General features: G+C 39.8%; 1 protein-coding gene across 3 annotated transcripts in view; it reads right to left on the bottom strand.

Moving 5' to 3' along the window:
- Positions 1-23,303, bottom strand: part of LOC123374777 (RING1 and YY1 binding protein) — an 84,344-nt gene that overhangs the window by 14,961 nt on the left and 46,080 nt on the right. Inside the window, exon 2 of one of the 3 annotated variants that reach the window (XM_045025059.1) lies at positions 13,434-13,517. The exons of the other annotated variants lie outside the window; for them this stretch is intronic. Coding sequence (XP_044880994.1) covers positions 13,434-13,444 — 11 coding nt within the window. The 5' untranslated portion in view covers positions 13,445-13,517. The remainder of the gene's footprint in view (positions 1-13,433; positions 13,518-23,303) is intronic. 3 annotated transcript variants of the gene reach the window in all.

The raw sequence follows: 23,303 nt of genomic DNA on the forward strand, positions 1-23,303 counted from the left end.
ACAGCATCCTTCATCTCAATTATTTTTTGAAATATCCCATTCTTTTCCTGAGATATGAGAACCTTTTTTCTATATTTCTCTATTTTATAGCTTAGGTTTTTCCAATTTGAGGCTATGGCTACATTAGCGCTTCAAAGCGCTGCCGCGCTCCCGCGGCAGCGCTTTGAAGCGCTAAGTGTAGTCAAAGCCCCAGCGCTGGGAGAAAGCTCTCCCAGCGCTGTCCGTACTCCAGCTCCCTGTGGGGAATAACGGACAGCGCTGGGAGCGCGGCTCCCAGCGCTGGGGCTTTGACTACACTGGCGCTTTGTAGCGCCGCAATTTGCAGCGCTGCAGAGGGTGTTTTTTCACACCCTGCTGCAGCGCTGCAAATTTGCAAGTGTAGCCATACCCTTAGAGTGGAGCAGGACTTGTTACAAGATGTCCCTATAACAATCTCATGAGTCCTTATAATAATATATGGAGATATACCTATCTCATAGAGCTGGAAGGTACCTTGAAAGGTCATCAAATCCAGCCCCCTGCCTTCACTAGCAGGACCAAGTACTGATTTTACCCCAGATCCCTAAGTGGCCCCCTGAAGGACTGAACTCACAACCCTGGGTTTAGCGGGCCAATGCTCAAACTACTGAGCTATCCCTCCCTTCTCCTTCACTGGCTGTGGCTATAAAATAGCTTACTTTGCTTTCCAGAAAGGTAGAAAACAGACAAAAATCAGTATATTCAGAGGTATACAATTCTGCTCATATTTTAAAAATTAAAAGGAGATGGTGATTTGAAGCCTCATTTCCATTTGGAATAGAATGAATTAACCTGCTCAGGCATCTGTTCCAGAGTTCTGAGTCACTAAAAGTATAGCAGGATCTCTCTGTGCTAGTTTAACACCACACTGCACTTGAGTATTTCTGGCCACAATTTTGCTCTTATCTGCCATTTTATGACTGGAGAGCTGGCAAAAAACAGACTACTGCTTTAAACAAAAATATCCCATTTTTTAAACAAGTTAGCATGAGAACAGAGTGACCTGCGCAGAAACTTGTCTCCAACATACACTTGTTGCAAGAAAAAAAAATTACCTCGAAAATGAAGATTAACTGCTTTGTGCCCAAATCCTGCTGAGACAGAAAGGAAATTGAACTTTAATGCACTTCACATACCAAGATCCTGTTTGGGTGCCAAAACGAAAACACAAGGCAGTCTGCACTCTAAGCCTTCTGTCAAACAGAAATGCTCAGGAAACAGCTCGACTTTTACTGTATTGTGATTTTAGTGCCTTTTACTCAGTCCTGATCTATACTAAAAAGTTACCCAGCTCTGGTAGCTCAGAGGTGTGAAAAATCCACCCACTGAGCGACATAGTTAAGCCGACCTAACTCCTGGGGGTAGAGAGTGTTGGGCTGATAAAGTAATTCTTCCGTTCACTTAGCTACTGCCTCTTGGGGACATGTATTACAAATGCAGATGGAAGCTGCAGCACTGCAGCTGTGCCGCTGAAGTGCTGCAAGTGTAGACAAGCTTCTCACTTGCATCAATGAATGTATGAATACAGACTGCATGAACTAGCGAGAATGTTAAGATTAACCAGCACTATACATGAGCCAGAGTTAGGTAATGAATCACAATATCCCCCTGAAAAACTTTTAAACACAAGTGACATTTCAGGAATTCATAAAGCTACATTCACACGAAACTGCCACACATTAAATATGGTGGTAACTACAATGTCCCACCTGTTTTTGCAACCTAATCAGAGCCCTCCCCAAGCACCCAAGCAAGAAGATACACATTTTAAGTAACATCTACCAATCTGTTGCAGAGGATTTTCCTCTCAGCAGTGGTGAGCTTAGTAGTTGAGTTAGCTCTCATGTTGTCACTTGGACAACACAGAGGCCACCAAATATCTTATGGGCCTGTATGATGTTCTGTCCTGTGCCAAATCTTGTGTGTTATGGGGTGGAGAACAGGTGTCTGTTGCCACTGTCCAGCCATCATGTTTTAGGATTCGTAGGGGGTCTTTTCCATCCTGCTTTCACTGGATCCAATTTGAAGATGATTCTTGCAGAAAAGTTGGTAGACATTTGGAGCAGATGACCATACTCCTTAGAGAGCATTGGGTGACCATTTGAGAGAGTGGGACGTCTTTAGTTAGGAAGTGGATCTCTTCACTCAACTTGAATTCGTGCTGAGGGCTATTGCAATTTGGTAACTCACAGAAGGCTTGACAGTAAACACCATGTGACTGAATTCTTAATACTATGGGTAGGCTTGGACGGGTTAGATTTTTACTGGTAAATGTTGATAAACATCAACTTGACCACATATACACAAACCAATAAGAAATATTTCCATCAATAATAATCAAAATTTACAAAGTAAGAACAATGCTGCTTGAGAATTTCTTAGATTTTGATTTAAGGCTATTTACTTTATATATTTTTACATATATGATGTTGACAATTTGTGTTTTAACAGTTATAAAGCTTAACTTTTTCCATATCGATATCGGTCATTAAATAATGATTGTCTGGCCCCTCATTTTTTCCTGCGCTGTGAAAATTTAAATCAATAAACATTGGGAAAAAATGCTTAAAAATAAACATCATTATCCATCAAAATATTTAAAAAATAAAAATAGAATTTTGCCACGCTTACCTATGGGACAGACACCTGCAACAGATTAGCCAAGCTTTTCTGTGACTTTTTACAAAAATTATTATTTCAAGTAGCTGGCAGTGAGAAATCATTGGCCAATATGGGTTTTAATTTGTAGTCACTGTTTAGTAGTTTTCAGACCAGGATCGCGGAGATGTAACAGACCAGACCAAAAACAAAAAAGTGAGGGCCAAGTTTTACTGATGTTCAAACAGCTGAGTAAAATCCAAAGGATATTCACACAACAGCCTGCCAGTCAATATCGTTCCAAAGAATCTGGATCCCTGGGTCACAACATCATTCCAATGGATCTGGCCAAAGTCTGGATTCCTGTGAACTGGTATTTGCTACATGTCAGCAGCCAGCTTTGCTTGTCAAGTATATTTTATAGGTTCTGATGCTAGTGAGATGAGTGATTGGAAGTGAAGGCAAAGAAACTACTAAGTATTATATGACAATACTTACAGCTATGGAGAGAGTTAATGTGGCAGGGACATTCTCCTCAGCCTAGCAAGCCACACTTAGATCCTTGATTCATGTGGACTTTTGGAGCAAGGCAAATATAATGGTCAGAAATCCAGAGAGGCAGCAAGCTGCTAGGCAAAAGTCTTAGTCAAGAAGTTACACCCCAGGGAGGAACAATGATTAGCAGACTCAGGTCCACAGGAAAAGGAGTAGTAAACAGAGCAGGTTTTTAATCTCTAGGATTATTTAGAGCAATGGGAATGAGACGGTAACTAATATGCTAGGCTAGCAAAGGAAACTGAACTAAAGACAGATAGGAAATATGTTCCTACCTGTAAAAGAGGCGGCTGTTGTTACACTTTCACTCTTCAACTGAACAGATCCTTAAGACTGAAAGTAACTCAATAATGAGAGTTTACACTGCCGAAGCAGGAAGGTTACAAAATGCAATAGCACAGAGTGGTACAAACAGTAAGGCTAATGCATGAGGATGCTACTTTGTGCAGTGAAGCCTCACGTTCACTTTCATCTTTACGAATGATTACAAAGAGGTACACTACAAGTATTTTTTGACTGCACCTCTCTCCTTTGGATCACCTTGATGCCATGATTATTTCTGGAATACGAGGAGATTCAGCTGGTGCCCAGTTAGGCAAGACAGATACTTCTTTCCCAATCAGGCTTTTTTGGTATCTTCTGTAAGAGAACACACTTGCACATGGCTTTGTAACTAGGAACTCACTGCAGACACCCCAGATTTCTGCATTAAAAATATAAACCTTAAAATGACACGCAAATTTCAGAACACCTGCAAGTTCTTTAATATTACCAAGATAGTAGTAAAAGACCAAATTCTGACTCAAGCATCTAAAACAGTTAATTTTTTCGGGTCAAAGGCTGAGATCTTAGTCTCATAGACTTTAAGGTCAGAAGGGACCATTATGATCATCTAGTCCGACCTCATGCACAATGCAGGCCACAGAATCTCACCCACTCACTCCTGAAACAAATCTCTAACCTATGTCTGAGCCATTGAAGTGCTCAAATCATGGTTTAAAGACTTCAAGGTGCAAAAAATCCTCCAGCAAGTGACCCGTGCCCCATGCTACAGAGAAAGGCAAAAAAAACCCCAGGGCCTCTGCCAATCTGCCCTGGGGGAAAATTCCTTCCCAACCCCAAATATGGCGATCAGCTAAACCCTGAGCATGTGGGCAAGACTCACCAGCCAGACACCCAGGAAAGAATTCTCTGTAGTAACTCAGATCCCACCCCATCTAACATCCCATCACAAACCATTGGGCATATTTACCGCTAATAGTCAAAGACCAATTAATTGCCAACATCAGTCATTCCTTACTTGGCCAAATGCCTGCTTATTTAAGTGACAGTTTTCCTGGGTAAGGGCTTAGCTATTAAATTTGACCCTGATGTGACTAATAACATAAGATGATTTCAGAAGCAAGTAAACCAGATAAATAATACCTTTGTCCTCTAAGACAAGTAACAAAACAAAACCAAATTAATCTGCGTTTTGAAAATTATCACTGGAGAGCAGTAAAATAGTCCAGTTAAAATGAGTTTGGCAGTCTCTGGGAAGCCGCAGTTCATGTCACAAAAGCAGATGTTTGCAGAATAAAATACAATTAGTAATCTTTGTAGGAAGACAATAGTGAGGCATGAACCGACAGGATGAAATACATACACCTCTCCACAAAGCAGTTTTGGCACCTAGGTCTTACAAATTGAAATTTTTATTACCAAAAAGTGATACCCAATCACTGCAATAGTTGAGTTTCATACATACATAGATTCTAAGGCCAGAAAGAATCTTTATAATTATCTAGTCTGACCTCCTGTATGGCCATACAATTTATTCCAAGTAATTCTTAGAGCATATCTTTTAGAAAAGCATCCAATCTTGATTTAAAAAATAGTGATGGAGAAACTATCATGACCCATGGTAAATTGTTTCAATGATTAATTACTCTCGCTGTTAAAAATTGTGTGCGTATGCCTGATGTACACTTACCAAAACAACTGCTGTATGCCCAACTCACCAAAGGAGAAAGTAAATGGGGAGGCCAAAAGAAACGCTTTAAAGACACCCTCAAGATAAACATCAAGAAATGTGGCACTGACACCAAACACTGGGAGACAGCAGCCCAGGATAGGGATGACTGGCAAAGACTCTTCAAAGAGAGAACATCCACTTTTGAGGAAAACTGCTTTGCCCTGGTCGCAGAAAAACGCCAGAAAAGAAAGGAAAGACAACTGTCACGCAGCAATCGCATCCCAGCCCTGTCTTCCAACACCACCTGTAATGTCTGCCAATGAGTCTGTAGCTTAACGATCAGACTCCTCAGTCAAAGGACCCATGAAAAATAAAACCTGTAAAAGAGATCTTCCTCGTCCTCGAGGGATCGCTGATGACTCTCACTGTTAAAAATTTACCCCTTACTTCCAGTCTGAATTTGTCTAGCCATTGGATACTGTATACCTTTCTCTGATACAATGAACAGCCCATTATTAAGTATTTGTTCCCCATGTAGGAACATATAGCATAATTACGTCATTCCTAAATATTTTCCTTGTTAAACTAGACAGATTGACATGCTTAAGTCTATCACTGTAAGGAATGTTTTCTAATCCTTAAATCAGTCTCATGGCTCTTCCCTGAGCCCTCTCCAATTTACCAACATCCTTCTTGAACTGTGGGCACCGGAACTGGAAACGATATTCCAGCAGTGGTCATACCAATTCCAAATAAAGAACTTAGGAGTTTGGGTTTGGTTTGATTTTAATGACACAGTAGCACAAGATCGCTCAGCAGGGGTCTCATTGCACATGTCTCTAATTTCCAAGAGTGGTAATTGATCCACATTCTTGGGACTCTGATAAGTCTCTGTAGATACCTCACACACATTTCCTTCCTTTTCTCCAACAAAATGTTTCCCTGCCAAAGTACCATCTGTCCTTTGGAATCAGGTCCAGGGTATTAAAATCCATTAGTTCTGCCCTTTTATTCACAACTACTGTTAATGCCAAATTAACTGGAATAATAGCTAGCAGCATACTTTTGATGCAAGTTATTTACTGGGAAATAAAGTAGAATTATTTAGCAAAATCACTTTTAGCACATGGTACGGAATATTTTCTATGTGCTCCCAAATTCTGTACCTGCACAAGAGTCCTTGACCCTTTCTCTAGGACGGGGGTAGGCAACCTATGGCACACGTGCCGAAGGCGGCATGTGAGCTCATTTTCAGTGGCACTCACACTGGCCGGGTCCTGGCCACCGGTCCAGGGGCCTCTGCATTTTCATTTAATTTTAAATGAAGCTTCTTAAAACATTTTAAAAACCTTATTTACTTCACATACAACAATAGTTTAGTTATATATTATAGACTTATAGAAAGAGACCTTCTAAAAACGTTAAAATGTATTACTGGCACGCGAAACCTTACATTAGAGTGAATAAATGAAGACTCGGCACACCATTTCTGAAAGGTTGCCGACCCCTGCTCTAGGATTTGAAAGGCATAAGCCAGCCGCCTCCTGAAGACTGAGACAATTGACTCCTCCAGGATAGACTCAATGCCTGGTAACACTCATGGAAGCACAGAAAGTCTTAGGGGACTCATGCCATTCCCAGGAGTGTGGCTCTAATTATAATTGCTTTTACCTTTATACTATGTTACCGCAGGAGTGAAAGTAGCATCAAGTGGTATTTTACCAAGTAAAAAATCTCAAAGTAACATGAAGTACTGATGATTTGAATAATTTCACACAGTGGTGCAATATGCCAACCTCTGAGTGGGGTCTCACCATTTCTTCAAAGAAAGCAAATGTGTCTCATATGCAATGCAGCATGAAGTCTAAGTACACAAACAGTTTAAGAATCCTCAAGTGTTCAACTACACATTTAACAAAGAAAGAGTCCAAAGCAGTTTGTGAGAGTTGTTTATAAAACAATCTGTTCCAAGATCATAATGCAATAAGGAGCACTCTTCTGAGACAGATGCACTGCAAGAAGAGGGTAGACAATAACCCTTCAAAACATTACTTCAAATACCAAGTTCTACTTTCTCAAAACCTTGTTTTTTTCAAATCTAAAAACAGCAAAAGTTTTAGAAGATGTTAAGCCAGCTATGTAGTTGCATATTATGAAACTCACTTGTGAGCCCACTGTCATTTTCAGAGATCAGAAAGAGTGTAGACTAATGGACAAGCTCTCCTTGTATAAACATGCACAACATTAATGACTTCAGTGGAAGTTGCTCAGATGTATCTGAGGGGAGATTTTAGTCCCAAGTGTACATGTTAAGCAATACACCGAAAGGACAAGGCAACTGGATGACTACAGAGCACACTAACAGGAATAGAAAGAGCATGAGAGATTAAATAAAAGTACACAAACCATTACTTCTGAAGATTTTGGATTTTCTTGACGTATTGTTTCAAATGCAATTAGCCAAAAGTAAAACAAAAACTACTATGAATGACTTTTACTCTTAGATGACAAGTAACCAGAAATAGTTAATTAAATCTAAGTAACCCAAACATCGGATAAATATAATCAGAAACAGTATAGACTTCTCAAGTGAAGAAATATACTGTGCATCAGTATACACAGCCACCTCCAAGGCCCTGTCTACATTACAGTAATAACCAAGACATAGAAACTGGCTCAAGCACAGTTCCACTTTGCAGTGTAGATGGAAACCATAACAATGTTCCATAATTGGACTTAACAGTTGTGGTCCCACCCATAATACTTCAGTTTTCAGTAAAACTAACAAGACCATGGGACTCTCACTATCTTGTAGCCAGTTGACAAATTATAACCACAGTGTAAATGGGGCTTCAGTTGTTCTTTATACTATCAGTCTGGAGCAATTATTCTTTAGAAGTGAAAAAAAATTTGAATTGATATTAATCTAAGATGCAATATGTAAGGAAATACAGGAAAGTTATCTCAGGGAAGCTACATATAAGATTAAGTATCACTGATAACATTTTCTAAATTTAACAAAATGTGAAAGAAGAAAATCATCATCCATTTGACAAAAAGCCAAGATATGTAATTTTGCTCCTCAAACAAAAAGACCCCAACAAACTTAAGTACCATATATACTCGTTCATAACCCAAATTTTTTTAGTAAAAAAGGGACGCACCAGAGGAGGGGGTCGGCTTATGAACAGGTATAGAGAGGGAGAGGTGGGACACAGCCCCTCCCCTCAGAGGGAGCAAGGAGAGGCAGCACAGCCAGCAAAGCAGAAGGGAAGAGACGGGGCCAGAGTCTCTCCACTTCCAGCCATGCGGCTCTCCCCCCAGCCTCCGAAGAAGCAGCTGCAGCTCCGGGGCTGGCAGGCTGCAGCCATGCCACTCAGCCTCGCCCCCAGAGCAGGCTGTGGCCGTGCCGTGCTGCCCAGCCCGCTGGAACACGCTGCATGGAGCCGCTCCAGCCAGGTCAGAGACATCCTCCCTTGGCCCTCCCCAGATAAGGTGAGAAGGGATGGGATGGGGAGTGTGGGGGTCCTGGGCTCGGGGTGGGGTCATGTGGGGGGTGGTCACAGGGGTTACTCCCCTGACTCCCAGCTTCCCCTCCCCCAATTTCCCCACCAGTTGCTGTCTGGGCCATCAGAGTAAGCAGCTAGCACGGGGGACACTTTGTTTACTTAGGTTTGCCTCAGTGCCTGCCCATGCTTGCTCGAGGTAAACAAACCATCTCGGCCCACCAGCAGCTTATCCTGATGGCCTGGGAGCCAAAGTTTGCTGACCCCTGAATTATAAGATCGGTTATGAACGGGTTATAAATTTTTTCCATTTTTACTTCTCCATTGGATGTATACGGTAAATTTAAACATACACAATAAACTATTGAAAGGCTTCAATATACCACTTACGGATTGGAACTTTTAACTCTTTGCTACCAACTAAGTTGAAACACCTGATTTTGTGAAATCAACTCCCCTGGCCTCAATTTTTTTATGTTGTCTCATCTGTTCCTTTTAGTAAATTATAAAGTCATCACATTCATAGTTACATGTACACACCAAGATGTATCAATGGATCAACTGCAGAGCTTATTCAATAAAACTTTTAACTTGACAGAACTCAGAAGAAATAGTTTACAACCAAAATACACATTACAGGGGGAAACAACTGTAGATTCACCATTATGAGCGCGAGCCTACCAGCATTAAGGAGGTACAAGAAGCAAGTTACATTAATATACTCACTAAAAATCCTAACTCTGCTTCATAAGGAATATTACATAAAAAGAAGTCACTTTCCAAATCTAAGAGTTCCTTCTGATTTTGACTAGAACATTAGAATACAGCAGAGATACTGTATGTAATGTAATTAAAGACCATAGGAATTTTTCAGCAGGGAGGTCAAAGCTTCAGCTTTAAGGAAATAATAGTTATCTCTTAAGTGCTTGGTTCCTGAAAACTGTATGCTGCAGGACTGAATGAAAATCTGTACTACAGGAGGAATTCTTGAGAAACTGAGTGAAATCTGTTCACAAGAATTTTTAAACCTTTGCACAATTTGAGGCCACCTAACAATGTTTCTAAGAAGTTAAGGCATAATTTATACTAGGTACCAGAAAATATTAAAACAGGAGTTAAATCCCAAACAGGCTGCAGAGTAATTAAGGGGGAAAAACTATTAAAAAAGAAACAAAAACAAAAACCTGATTTTCAATTGATCTCAAGCCTAGGATCTGGAACTGTTACAATCAAAACCTTCTCTTAAAACATCCAAATTTAAGCTACATTAGCATGCAGGTTTTTCTTCAGAAGTAGCTTTCTCCTACAAAGAAGTTGCTAAAGAAATGTTAATTTCTTTTCCTTATACTGTGGACTGGAGAGATCCACAATGAATACTGCATATTCAGACAGCTAATTTTGATGGTACTGTATATTTAATGAAAGGTTCAATATGCATCCAGAGCCTCTTAAAGATTTGGGCACAATAAATCAAAAACTTAATGGCAGAAGGGGCATATACTAAGACGTCCCCGGCCCCTTTCTCTTCCTCAGATCAGGCACAGGCTGCCTTTGACAGTGAGACCAACACCCTGACCTCCCCCTTTTCATATGGAGGCCCTACGTCAGTAAGGAAGAGCCAGAAGGAGACCTATCTAAGGCTTCATTCCATGGTGCACCCTCTCTCCTCTCAGCAGCACCTCCAGAAAAGACCAGCCAGAAAGACTAGGGTCTCCCAGGCTCCTCCCCATGAGCATCTTCACAGCCTGGTAGACCCTTGGTGCCACAGGAATCATTCAGTTTTGAAATCTCAACTCTGGATTCTACAATTAATTCCCTGATCTGTGTCTCCCTTACCCACCAAAACTCCTTGGATACCCAACCTCCTTCTCCATGTTCACCCACTTTTCTCAGTCCTTTCCTTCCCTTTTACAAAATACACCAGCTTTTAATTCCCAGGCCATGGAGGGACCATTTTCAAGAGTGAGTGGAGGATTGGGTCTTCAGTTTTCAAACAGGTATCCCCAGCTGGGATGACAGAGCTGATTTAGAAATGAGGAGGATATTTTGAACTTCACTCCTATCGAAGAATTTTATATTGCTGCCCATCACCCTAGTATGAGCATCTTCCTTTTAAAATCAACAGCAATAGTGAAGTCCCTACTAGACTTCACAGAGTCTCTGCCTCTCCTCCATTTTAGGGGTAAAAACTCTGCTTTTTTCCCCCCTCATAAGAGGGTTTTTTAAATAAAGGACAGTAGGAGAGCGATTATGAAGGGCAAGGTTTCATTTCTCTATTTAAATCAATATAACATAGGCATTAGGGAGGGAAGCATCTGCTTGTAATGGGCTAGCCATGTTCTGCCTATTTATTTATAATTAGTGAACTATCTGAGTGTCCTAAGGAATCCAGGACACCATCATGCCACCAGGGATCCACATTTGTTTTATTTAAGGCTTATAACTAAGGATGCGAGTTTGTCACGGCGGTCACCGATTCCGTGACTTTCCATGACCTCTGTGACTTCTGCAGCATGACCTGTTCATGAGTTTTACTAAAAATACCCATGACTAAAATGTAGCCTTACTTATAACCACAGTATCGAAGTATCAGGATTACAGCTCCATATTTGTAACAGCATGGTTTTCATGACCAATGCTTATGGTCTTTCATGTTTTATGAAATGACCTAAAAGTCATAGTTTTTGACATCTTACTTAGTGAACCTACTACTGAGCAAGATTCCATGATTAATTAACAAATCTGTCTCTATGTGGTCTCCTTTCAGTATAGTAAAATTTCATGTTTTTATATCTTTAAAAAATGTTACACAACATTGTAGTTTGCAGTGTAGCTGCATTGGTCTCAGGGTATTACAAAGAGAAAGTGGGTGAGGTAATATATTTTACTGGACCAACTCCTGTTGGGGAAAAACACAAGTTTTTGAGCGATACAGAGTTCTTCAGATCTAGGAAAGATATTACCCATCCAACCTTGTTTCTCTTACACAATATTGTAGTTTTTATAATATTAAAGAATGAGTACTTGACTTCTTACAATTTCTATCAAAATAGCTTATTAAAAGATTGTGACATGACTTTTCTTTAAATTAAAATTATCATCAGATAATGCTATGAATATTCAGATATTTTGCCATGACAAACAACCCATCTAAAACTGTGATGCCAAATCAAAACCATGTACACAACTTCTCATAATTGGTAGCACAGGCACTTTCACAAGTCTAAATATAAAAGCAAAGCAGGACAATTAAGTAAGAGCCAAAAACAAACAACATCTTACATCGTCCTCAGTAAGCTGCCAAACTGAGGCTCTGGTAGACTGCCAATTGGAATGAGTTCCAAAGTTCAGGCCCTGTACTGAGAAGGCCCAAGTGCCAAGTTCGACACCAGGGCCAACAGTCAGAGCATCCCAGTTGATTTTATCTTTATGGCATAACTATCATGAGGCACTCACTTAGGGTATATGCCTACACTTAAAATGCTACAGCAGCACAGCTGCAGTATTGCAGTAGCTTCACCAAGAGGCGGTAACTACAATCCTTCCATTGGGGTGGGTGTGTGAGTGAGAGAGAGAGAATGTTTCACACCCCTGAGACACATAGCTATGCCAATACAAGTTTTCAGTGTAGACCAGGAGGATCTGCTAAACTGAATATGACTACATACACCTAAGTTAAGCACATAAATATGTCTTTTCAGCATCAGAGCCTTAAATAGTTGGGTCCCACAGCATTCACTGCCAACCTTTAAATGCAAATGGGGAGTCTTTAAGGGTAGCCCTAATAGAAGGATGTTACAGTAATCATGGCTGGAGGTAACAAAGACATGGATGCCATTCTGAGCCTTGCATTAAAGTAGTAAGGTCATAACCTCTTGGTAGTCAGATGGAAAAAGGCATTATGCACCACCGCTACTTCCTGAGAATCTACGAGGAGTGATGGATCCCAACAGGATCCAGGGGCTATGAATCATGTCGGTGAACAGTAGGCAATTCCAGTACAGAGTGTATTCCAGATGCAAATACTAAATTAAGAGAAGGATTAAATCAAGCAAGACATATCAGACATGCCTCTGGAGAGACTGCTCCTTACCAAATCAGTCTGTTCATTTGAGATGGTCTCCAAACCAAAAGAAAAAACTTTCAAAAACCTGAATCATCTATCCTCTAAGGAACAAACCTGCTACAGTACATATCCAAAATGAAAGGAGTCCGTTTTCCCATTTTGAGCAAGAAATGGCAACAGACCAACAAAGGTTAAACCAGATCAGGCAAGTTGTAAACTATTTGTCAAAATGAGTTTGTGCTTTTAATTCCACCTCCTCGCCCCCAAACAGTCACGAGTAGGGCTGCAGGTTTGTCACGGCATTAAAAATCTCATGGATACCATACGTTTGTCCGTGTCTTTTTCTTGTGTCTGTGATTTTAATAAACCCACCCTGCAGTGCTGGCTTCTGGCCTGTGGGGCTGGGCCTGGATTCCCGTTCCAGGTATTGCAACCTGGCACTGAGGGTCACAGTGCTGCTCAAGTTTGGACCAGCCACTCCTCCCTCATGACAGGAGCTGCTGCTGCAGGGCAGGCTTATTTTCTAGCCCCTCCCAGAGTCTCCCACCCCTGGGTCAGGACTCAACATCTCCCCTCCCGCATAGCTCCACCACTTTAAATGGCACTCCCAAGATGTTACGTCACTTTCCCCCCATAGTGACTTTTACTAAATTTACCATGATTTTGATAAATTCCATGACAAATCTGCCCTTCTAAATCATGACTGAAAGTCATATGGAGTTTTCACTATGCTTACCTTCTATACATTCTTACACATAATTTTCTCCAGAAGTCCTTTCATCAGTGTGAATAAAATTCACAATACTGCACACTGCCTTACCTGTATTGGAATGAGAGCTTCAATTATTCTCATAAGGCAAGAGCAAAAGGCACTACAAAGTCTGTTTTCACAATAGCATGGTTTAAGGCTAGGAGCAGCCACATTTTCTTTCATTCATGAAATATTTCACACAGCAGCTCAACGTGGTTAGAAACAATAGTTAACCAATAGTTATTCTCCACCACTGTTCTATGCCAATACATATGGGGGGAGGGGGAGGAAGGTGGTGGGGGAGAAGTTCTGCTTTTCAAAAAAATAAAACCATGATAGATTAAAAAAATAGGGGAGACCAAGGATCACCTTAACTATCTAACACACTGAGATTACAACTTCCCACATCTACATTAGGATTTTAAAATATTAGCCATCATGTTTTAAAAAAACAGGCAACACCCAGCACTTTTTCCTGGTTAAGCCCTCAGAAGGGCTGACAATTTTGTAGCATTAGAGAGATGGGCATAGCAGATCACAAAGAGAATACAGAAGAACCTCAGAGATACGAACACTAGAGTTATGAACTGACATGGGCGTAAGTTGGGGAGGCTTGGGGTGGGAGGGGGCACTGCCCGACCAAGCAGAGGAAAGGTGTGGGCGGGGGGGAGAGCACGCGGGGTCATGAGTCACTGCCCCCACCCTTGATTTCTCCGAGGACTGAGCTGCCCAGGGTTTGCTCTACTCGGTCTGCTGGAGAAGGGGGCCCTGTTGTTCCCACGCTGCACCTCCCTCACCCCCCGACATGATTCCAGCTCACCCTGGTGGGGAGCAGAGGTGGTGGGATGGAGCCTCTTCTGTTGGGTGAGGGAGGGTGGCCGCTCCGGCTCACTGCCTCCTGGATCCTAGTGTGGGTCATCTTCCCCTTCTGTGTGCGCTGGGCGCCTTGCATGGCCACCATCCTATTTCCTGTACAATACTGAATGCCAGCGGTGGGGCAGGGCAGGGGAGGTGGGGTAGGGCAGTGGAAATGGGGGGAAGGAGAGTTGGGTAGTGGGTTAGGGTTAGCATTTTTCTTCTGCATAATAAGTTTCAAAGCTGTATTAAGTCAATGTTCAGCTGTAATCTTTTGAAAGAACCATAACATTTTGTTCAGAGTTCTGAACAATCTCCATTCCCGAGGTGTTCGTAACTCTGAGGTTCTGCTTTACTTCCAAATGTAATCTCTAGTTGCTAACAAAAGTGCTGGGGGAAGCCCAAGTGACTGTTCAACAATTGCAGGGAAAAACATCCACCTTCTTTACCATGTCTAGTGTCCTGGCCAAATTCCAATTTGAGCAACTGAACTGTATTCTGCCTACCTATATCCCATCCTCCCCCCGCAGTTGCAATTCTATCCAACAGTCTTCGCTTCTTGTCCTAAGCAGTTGTGTAGGGAGTTGCTTATGTGCGCCGATAGAATTCTCTGTGACCAGTTCAGTAACTCCTGTATATAAAATTTGTAAAGTATGGAATGCTTTCATATATATACAGTGCAAGATTTCATAAGAACATCAGAACGGCTACACTGGGTCAGACCAATGGTCCATCTAGCCCAACACCCTGTTTTCTGACAGTAGCCAATGCCAGGTGCTTCAGAGGAAATGAACAGAACAGGTGATCCATCCCCTATCACCCATGCCCAGTTTCTGGCAAACAGAGACTAGGGGCACTTCAGAGCATGGGTTTGTATCCCTGCCCATCCTGGCTAATGGCCATTGATGAACCAATCCTCCATAAACTTATCTAGTTCTTTTTTGAATCCTGTTATAGTCTTGGCTTTTACAACATCCTCTGGCAAAGTGTTCCATAAGTTGACTGTGCATTCTGTGAAGAAATACTTCCTTTTGTTTTAAACCTGCTGCCTATTAATTTCATTTGGTGACCCCTAGTTCCTGAATTATGAGGAGTAAATAACATTTCTGTATTTACTTTCTCCACACCAGTCATGATTTCATAGATCTTTATCATATCGTCACTTAGTTGTCTCTTTTCCAAGCTGAAAAGTCCCAGTCTTATTATTTTACAGTTAACTCACACTTCCTCCAGTTAATTAAGTACATCTACTACAGGACAGAAAGAATAGTTAAAAATCAGCACATTCTATTTCATCTTTAGTTAAACATACAGGATAAAGCACTTTTCCCTATGCAACAGCTTAGACTACTCCACTAGGACACTGCTGAGCATAAAGTGTAAGAATTAGTATGAAGAAATTGGTACACTATACAAAAATTACACAGCTCTTGAGAGTAAGGGGGAGGGGAAGAGAGACAGTTTAAAAAAATTAAACTTAGGGCATCAGAAAATAGCACAAATATATCCATCCTCTTCTCAAAGAAGAAAGAACAAACGCACAAGTCTTTCACCTCTTAAAAGAAAACCGAAGATACAGAAGGGATCTGAAACTCTTGGTGTTGTCATTATAAAAACTCTTCACGTCATTAAAAATGCAGTCTTCATATCAAAACTACTGTGGTTCACACACCACATGAAAACTAAAAGAAAAGATACATCATAGTTTACAATCAAACAGGATATCAGTTTTCCAGAAGTGTCACCTACATTTTTTTATTTTGGCTGTTTTAAACAAACAGAAATGCTCTAACCAGGCTAGGATATGAAGAGGGTTAAAGAGGAATTCAGAAACTAACTAGGTAACAAGGAAAGAATCACCTTTCTTATGTGGCTCTGAAATCTGCAGCATGCGCTAATTTACAAACCGTACTAATTTCATATTGCAATGTCTTCCAAACATCCAACGGGTCATGCAATTAAGGAAAGTTCTGATTAGTTCTGATGTAACAAGTGTTCCCATTTTAATTCTAATTATTAGTCCCATGTCAAAGCATTAGTTTTGAGGATTTAAAGGAATTGAAAATACCGTTGACTAGAACTTCTATATTGTATCTAAAGGGAGAAAAGTTTTCTTACAACACAGACATGTCTTACAAGTGCAAACATATATTCCACACCCAATTCTATTGAAAAAGATGAGGAATAAGACAAGTGGCTCCAATGTAAACCCCCAAAATGATGTCTGAACTGACCAATAAATAAATAAATTTTATATGTATGTATGTATGTATGTATGTATGTATGTATGTATGTGTGTGTGTGTATATATATATATATATATAAATAAAAGAGTAAATGGGCTATTTTAGATTTATCAGATGAAAAACACAACAGAAAATGAAACCACCTGTAAAGCATCACCAGAATTAAAATATTGAACCACTATCGTTTTATTAAGCACACAACATTCTTTTAGAAACAACTGATATTTTAAGAAACTTTTGTGTCACAACTATAGCATTACTAACATTTCTCTGTAATAAAGATAGTAATTTAAAATGAGCCTACACGTTGCCCATAACGCAAGGAAATAACTGCACAACTGCAATCTCAGACTCATGAGGCAGCACAGGAACATCCCACAGAAACTTTTAAGTATAAAAGAGTAAAAATTATTTGGTTCTTGTATAAATATGTTTTACATGAGTGGATTTGTAAATGTTAAGCCATATGTCAGGAATCATTTACCATTCTGTAGGAGCTAACTGATATCCCACCTGCACACTCATCATGCTCAACTAACCCTTTGAGTGATATTCAAAAGAAGAGACAAGAATATAAGACACCAAAAATGGTTCTGAAACTCTCTGCCACTGTCTTCAACACAATAATGTAATCAATAAGCTCCTGTTTGGGCTAAAAAAAATCTAGTACTGAAACTCCAAATTGGTACTTTGCATAAGAACAGGGGAAAAATTAAGGATGAGATTTCTTGGGTTATTTTCACTTTTGTTTAAGCCTTCCAATTAAGTAAATGGTGAGAATTATTTAACAGCCCCTCCTCCCCCCAAAAAACACAGCACTTTACTGCAGGCTCATAATTTATGATGTCTTTCAAAAATCACTATGAAAATTTACTAGCCTGGACACAAATTTCACTTGCCTGCTATTGCCACGATTATGCAAAACTAATGAAATTTTACTTGCCTGTTTTAAAAAAAAAAAGTTGCTCTTGCCAATGGAATTCAGCAAGGCTGCGATAGAATGAGGAGCTACCAGCAACTGTGATGACCATAATCAAATGTTCAGATTTACAATACAAATACGTAACTAATTTATTTTAAATAATTCCTCTAATTTATGACCGTTTGTTAAGCTAAGTGAACCTTCTGAATCAAGAATCAGAATATGCTAATTATAGCAGTGTGCATTACACAATATGGAGTACAAATGTGTCCAAAATCAAGCTTGCCTTATCACACAGGTTTCACGGAAGTTTGCAGAACTACTGCTAACTGCCAACACCATGTCATTGTTTTAACTCAAACTCAGAACTGAAGTACCGATGGGATCCATTATAACATTAACCATATCTGAAGTAGAGTAATATTTGAATTAACACGATTTACACAAATACTTTAAAACAACTCCTAATATGTTTCATACTCCGAATTCTCAAGTTTAAAAAGGGATATTGTCAAGGTTATATCACACCTTAATTTATCTTGACATCTGTCCCATCTGGAAGCATTTGTCTCAAGGATTTCTGCCACTTCAAACAAGAAGGTTCAAGCTAATTTAAAATGCTTCAACTCAGTGTTTCTCCAGCCTTGCCTCGGAAGGTGACAGATTGTGTCCCTTTTGGAGGTAGAGGGGACCCATACTTGTTCAGGGAGAGGAGCATATGCCAAAGAGGGATGGGAAAAGCTGCGTGCTCTCATGTTTATCTCCTACTGCAAATGTGCTCCCATGGCTTCGGGTATAGCAGTGGATGGCTGCTTGAAAGCTGCCTGGCTTCCCTCCATGATCCCACAGCTGTCCCTATTACAGTGGGCTGCTGAAGAATTTCACATGTAAGCCGCAGGCTCTGACAGCAGCAGCCTGCCAAACTTTTCTCTGCTCCCACAGCGCTCATCTCAGTCATTAGAGCACATGCAGCCCAGCCATGAATGAATAATACCAAGTCCCCACTACAAACAGCGTGTTGCTGTCTATTGAAGGGATAGGAAGGAGAAAGAAGAACAGAAATAGAGGGAAAAGATGGCAATACTATCATCCAAAGGAAAAAACAGCACTGGAAAAAGAAAAAGGTCAGGGGAGAGAGAGACTACTGAGGAAAAAAAGGATAAATGCTAATAACTGTGCCAGAGCACAGTGAGAAGGGACATTGGGAATGGCAAACATTGTTTTGTTATAGCAACTTTTGGGCAAGATGTGTTCTTCCCTAAACTCCCCATCATAAATGTTTCCTTATTTCCATAGCCTGTATTAAACATTTCACAAAACAAAATCAGTGTTTTTAAAAAATTTAGAAGTATGGTCCTGGGTTACTCATGTCAAAACATATATGACATACACATTTCAGTGTTATAACATATTAAGTAGTACTGTTGTGATCCCTGAGAACTACTCCTACCCCCCCAAAAAATGTGAAGACAATTTAACAGGATATAGTCTATAAAACCAACAGCATGACAATCATGCCCGGATAAATATAACAAATGTTGGATGGGATTCTAAAGGAGTTACAATGATCCCTTCAAAATTACTTTATCAAGGTTACTAGGTCCACAATCTGACACTTTTGATAACATACATGTTTTCCAGATATGCACTTTTCATAATTTGAATCCATCCTTAAATGTAATAAATGTGGTGAATTTATTTCCCTAGACAATTAAATCTTTTTGATCAATAAAGTCAAGCACAACATTAACTCAAACTTCCCCGCATACTTCCCTAACCATGTGCCTCAACCCTGACCCAAAGGACCACTTTTTAAATTCTCCCCATACCCACATTCTTAAATATTGGCCTGAAGTCAATGCTGTCAGTTGTGTCTGAAACAGCTTTTCAATCTGTCAGTGGTGGTCCCTGGCAGGAACATCAACTGGCTGTTCCATCCAGGCCAGTCACTCTTGAGAGATCCATGGTTAAAGTGACACATAACAGTAGAATGTCAGAGTTACAAACTGACCGGTCAATCACACACCTCATTTGGAACTGGAATTATGCTCTCAGAGACCCGAAAAACACACACTGTACAGTATAATACGGTGTTAAACATGAACTATTAAAAAAATCAAGGGAAAATTTAAAAAAGATTTGACAAAGTAAGGAACCTGTAGATGGTTAAAAAAGCAGCATTTTCCTTCTGCATAGTAAAGACTTTTGAAAGAATCACCATAATGTTTTGTTCAGAATTACGATCATTTCAGAGTTACAAAGAACCTCAATTCCCAAAAAGTGTTTATAATTCTGAGGATGGATAGATAGATACACACACACACACACACACACACACCTCCATCCCTTTGGAGAAGCATGGATATTTCAAATATTTACATTTCTGCTTCCAATGTAGATATTTAAATCATTATGTCACTACAGATACACCTGCTTCAAGTAATGGTAGGTCTTGCTTAAAATGACACAGAAATGAGCATGGAAATTGATTTGTGCTGTAATACTACACGGCAAGCTGGGATGCACTGGCAGATTACAGTAAAGTTTTACACTCACAAAATATTGGGACACCTTACACATATAGATAAGCAAAGGAACACTGTCTTCAACCTATCATTCATTGTTAAGCACTAAATTAATCATAAACAAGTAAAACTGGAACGTCTACCTGTTCAAAAATAGATACATCAAACCATGTTTTCCTATTACACTTCCTACATCTCTTAGGATTCCATCTGAAAACCAAGTAAGAATCCAGCTATAAATAAGACACGTTTTCTCCAGCCACTTCAGATGCTACAAGTTTTACTCAAATGAAGGGCGTTTTGACTTTAGAGCAAGTGAAAATCTATTTAAGAGAGGATCAAGGATAGATTTCATTTGATATGAAAACAAAGCTTCAGTCCTTCAAGTAACAGTAATTTTATGAACAAAGTTTCAGTTTATAGTACAAAGGCAATTTATGTCACATACTTCTGACAAAATCTGTAAGGAAATTTGATTTGCCAATGGTTATTTTAAGAGGAAAATTTACCACTCAAGATGTCAGTTTGCTTCTTTCAAAAATGAAATGTGAGATTAAAAATTCCTGTAATTATCTTTATCAGCAGAAGACAATGCATAGCATACCTATGTATCCTGTATTTTCAAATTTGCACCAACACATTTAAGTACTATCAATATAGGTGCTGCTAGAATAGCTATTAGAAATACAGAACACTGTGCATTCCTACTTGCTAATTTTATTCTTAATGGGCTTGAGGATATGGCCCAATGTTTGCTGAAAGTTTACAGGGAGCTACAGAGCGCATTGCTATGCTCAGCTGAAAACCTCTCTCTTCCTGTCCTTTAACTAGGGAACATCAGAAGAGATTTACTTCATAAACAATCAATTCCTCACTTAGAGTCCTAATCCTAATTGTCCACATGTACCAAACAAACTGTCCAATAAGGAAAAACAACTAACTTTATAAACAAAATTAGCATGACAAAGAACAATCCTACACAACAGAAAGCCAGGAATAATTAATTTAAGTATCAGCATTTTTCCTATATTCAAGGTATTTGTCCAAGATGCAAAATTACCATTTTTAGGAAAAACTGCTTGCTTAAAGTGAGCCTAAGTATAACATTAATTCTACTGTATTTGTCCAGCAGATTAAATATTTGCATATTTTACTTATAACATGCCAAATATTTTAAATACATTCATGTGCCATATGTATAGCATCTTTAATCTCCTTCATTCTGGTGCATGCGCTAAAGAAGAGGGGAAGCCAGCAAATTTCAGATTGAAGGTTTGTTTTCTTTTTAATTCTAAAAGCACATTTCTGGTGCTACATTCTGAAGTGGACAGTGTTGTTGAGAACTAACAGTTAAACTGTGAACTTGTACCAGCTGTAAATCACTCCAACCATCCTGGCACCATCATTTAAAGTCATTTTCTATTTAAAGAGTCTCACATCAATGCCAGTATAGCCTTTCATTACCCATCCCATTTAATACCCGCAATCTCTCCACAAATCACTTGTTCAGTCTCCACTGACCAAGGAGTATACAGAGACTGATGGGTGGATTATTGGGATTCCTAATGCTTTTTTCCCCTGCTGGCTAAATGCTGAAAACTTGGCAGTGTGTCTGACCCACAACATGTGTGGAATTGTCAGCCCAATACAATGCGTCATCTGGAGAGTCTCAGATTGAAGTAAAACTAAACAACACCTGATTAGTAACAGCCTCAGGCTTCCAAAACTTCCAATTATTAAAGTTTCAAATACTGGTCCAAAAAGATTGGTGCATGAATATTTGGGTTTTTTTTCTCCCCCTTGTTTTATGGGACGGATGAATAGATTGATAAACTCAAGAACAACATTGATCCTTATATTGCTGTAACTTAAAGCATGTAAACACAAATATACTGCATTCAACTTTCATTTGTTTATTTCCTTTCCAACAGCGAAAAGGATTCAAAATTTGGAAGTAAGAATTCTATTTTAAAATTACTTTGTATGTAACTAATCTTCTTAATTGTATAATTACAGAAAAGGTTCAATGGGATGATCTCAAAAATGAATTCTGAGTGAAATAGTTATCACTAACAGGATTAAGATGTAGCTATTTTAAAAAGTTCTTCATGATTTGACTTGGGGCTGAAGGAGGAGACGGAAATCAGACACAAAAATTCTGAGTATAGACATGGTCCCTGCCATTAAGAGTTTACAATTGAAAAGAACAGTCCATTTAGCCCATTATCCTGTCTTCTGACAGCTGCCAGTGCCAGACGCTTCAGAAGGAATGAAGAGAACAGGGCAATTCCGAATGATCCATCCCATCCATCCAGTCCCGGGTTCTGGCAGTCAGAGGTTTAGGGATACCCAGCGCATAGGTTTACATCCCTGACCATTTTGGCTAGTAGCCATTCGTGGACCTATCCTCCATGAATTCTTTTTTTAACCCAGTTATAGTTTTGGCCTTCACAACATCGCCTGGCAAGGCATTCCACATGTTAACTATGTGTCTTGTGAAGAAGTGCATCCTTTTGTTTGTTTTAAAACTGCTGCGTATTAATTTCACTGGGTGACCCCCTGATTCTTGTGTTATGTGAAGGGGTGAATAATACTTCCCTATTCACTTTCTTCACCTTTCATTAATTTATGAACCTCTATCATAACCCCTTCTTTGTCATTTCTTTCTAAACTGAACCATTCAAGTCTTTTTACTCTCTCTTCATATGGAAGCTGCTCCATACCCCCCCCCTACTCACTTTTGTTGTCCTTCTCTGTGCCTTTTCAAATCCCAATATATCTGAAACTCCACCACAAAATACACTTTGAAAAGCATAGTATAGTTCTCATTTTTTTTTCTTATTAGCAAATGTACTATAAAGGTAATACACCTTATCACAGCACAGCCATATTAAGTTTTTGCTGAGAAGTGCTGAGAGACCACCAGCTTGGGTTGCTCTGGGGTTTTTATGGCTATTTTAAGGGCTTATATGACCTCCCATTGCCAAGGTATCAGTGTGTCTCACAACCTATTAGCACATTTATCCTCAACATCCCTGTGAGGTAGAAAAATACTATTATCCGCATTTTACAGATGGGGAACTGAGGAACAAAGAGACTAAACGACTTACCTGAATTTCACATAAGATTTTGTACAACAAGGAATTAAACTCAGGTTTCCTGAGTCCCTGGCTAGTGCCCTAACAACTCGATCATACTTCCTCAGGTTGGGACAATTACTCACTTATTTTTGTTAAGCTGCAGGCTGCAGTGAGAGTCTAACTTACTTACTACTGTGCTAATAAGCGATGGTCACATAAATACCACC

This window comes from Mauremys mutica, chromosome 7, assembly GCF_020497125.1.
Source record: "Mauremys mutica isolate MM-2020 ecotype Southern chromosome 7, ASM2049712v1, whole genome shotgun sequence".
NCBI classification, from domain to species: domain Eukaryota; kingdom Metazoa; phylum Chordata; order Testudines; family Geoemydidae; genus Mauremys; species Mauremys mutica.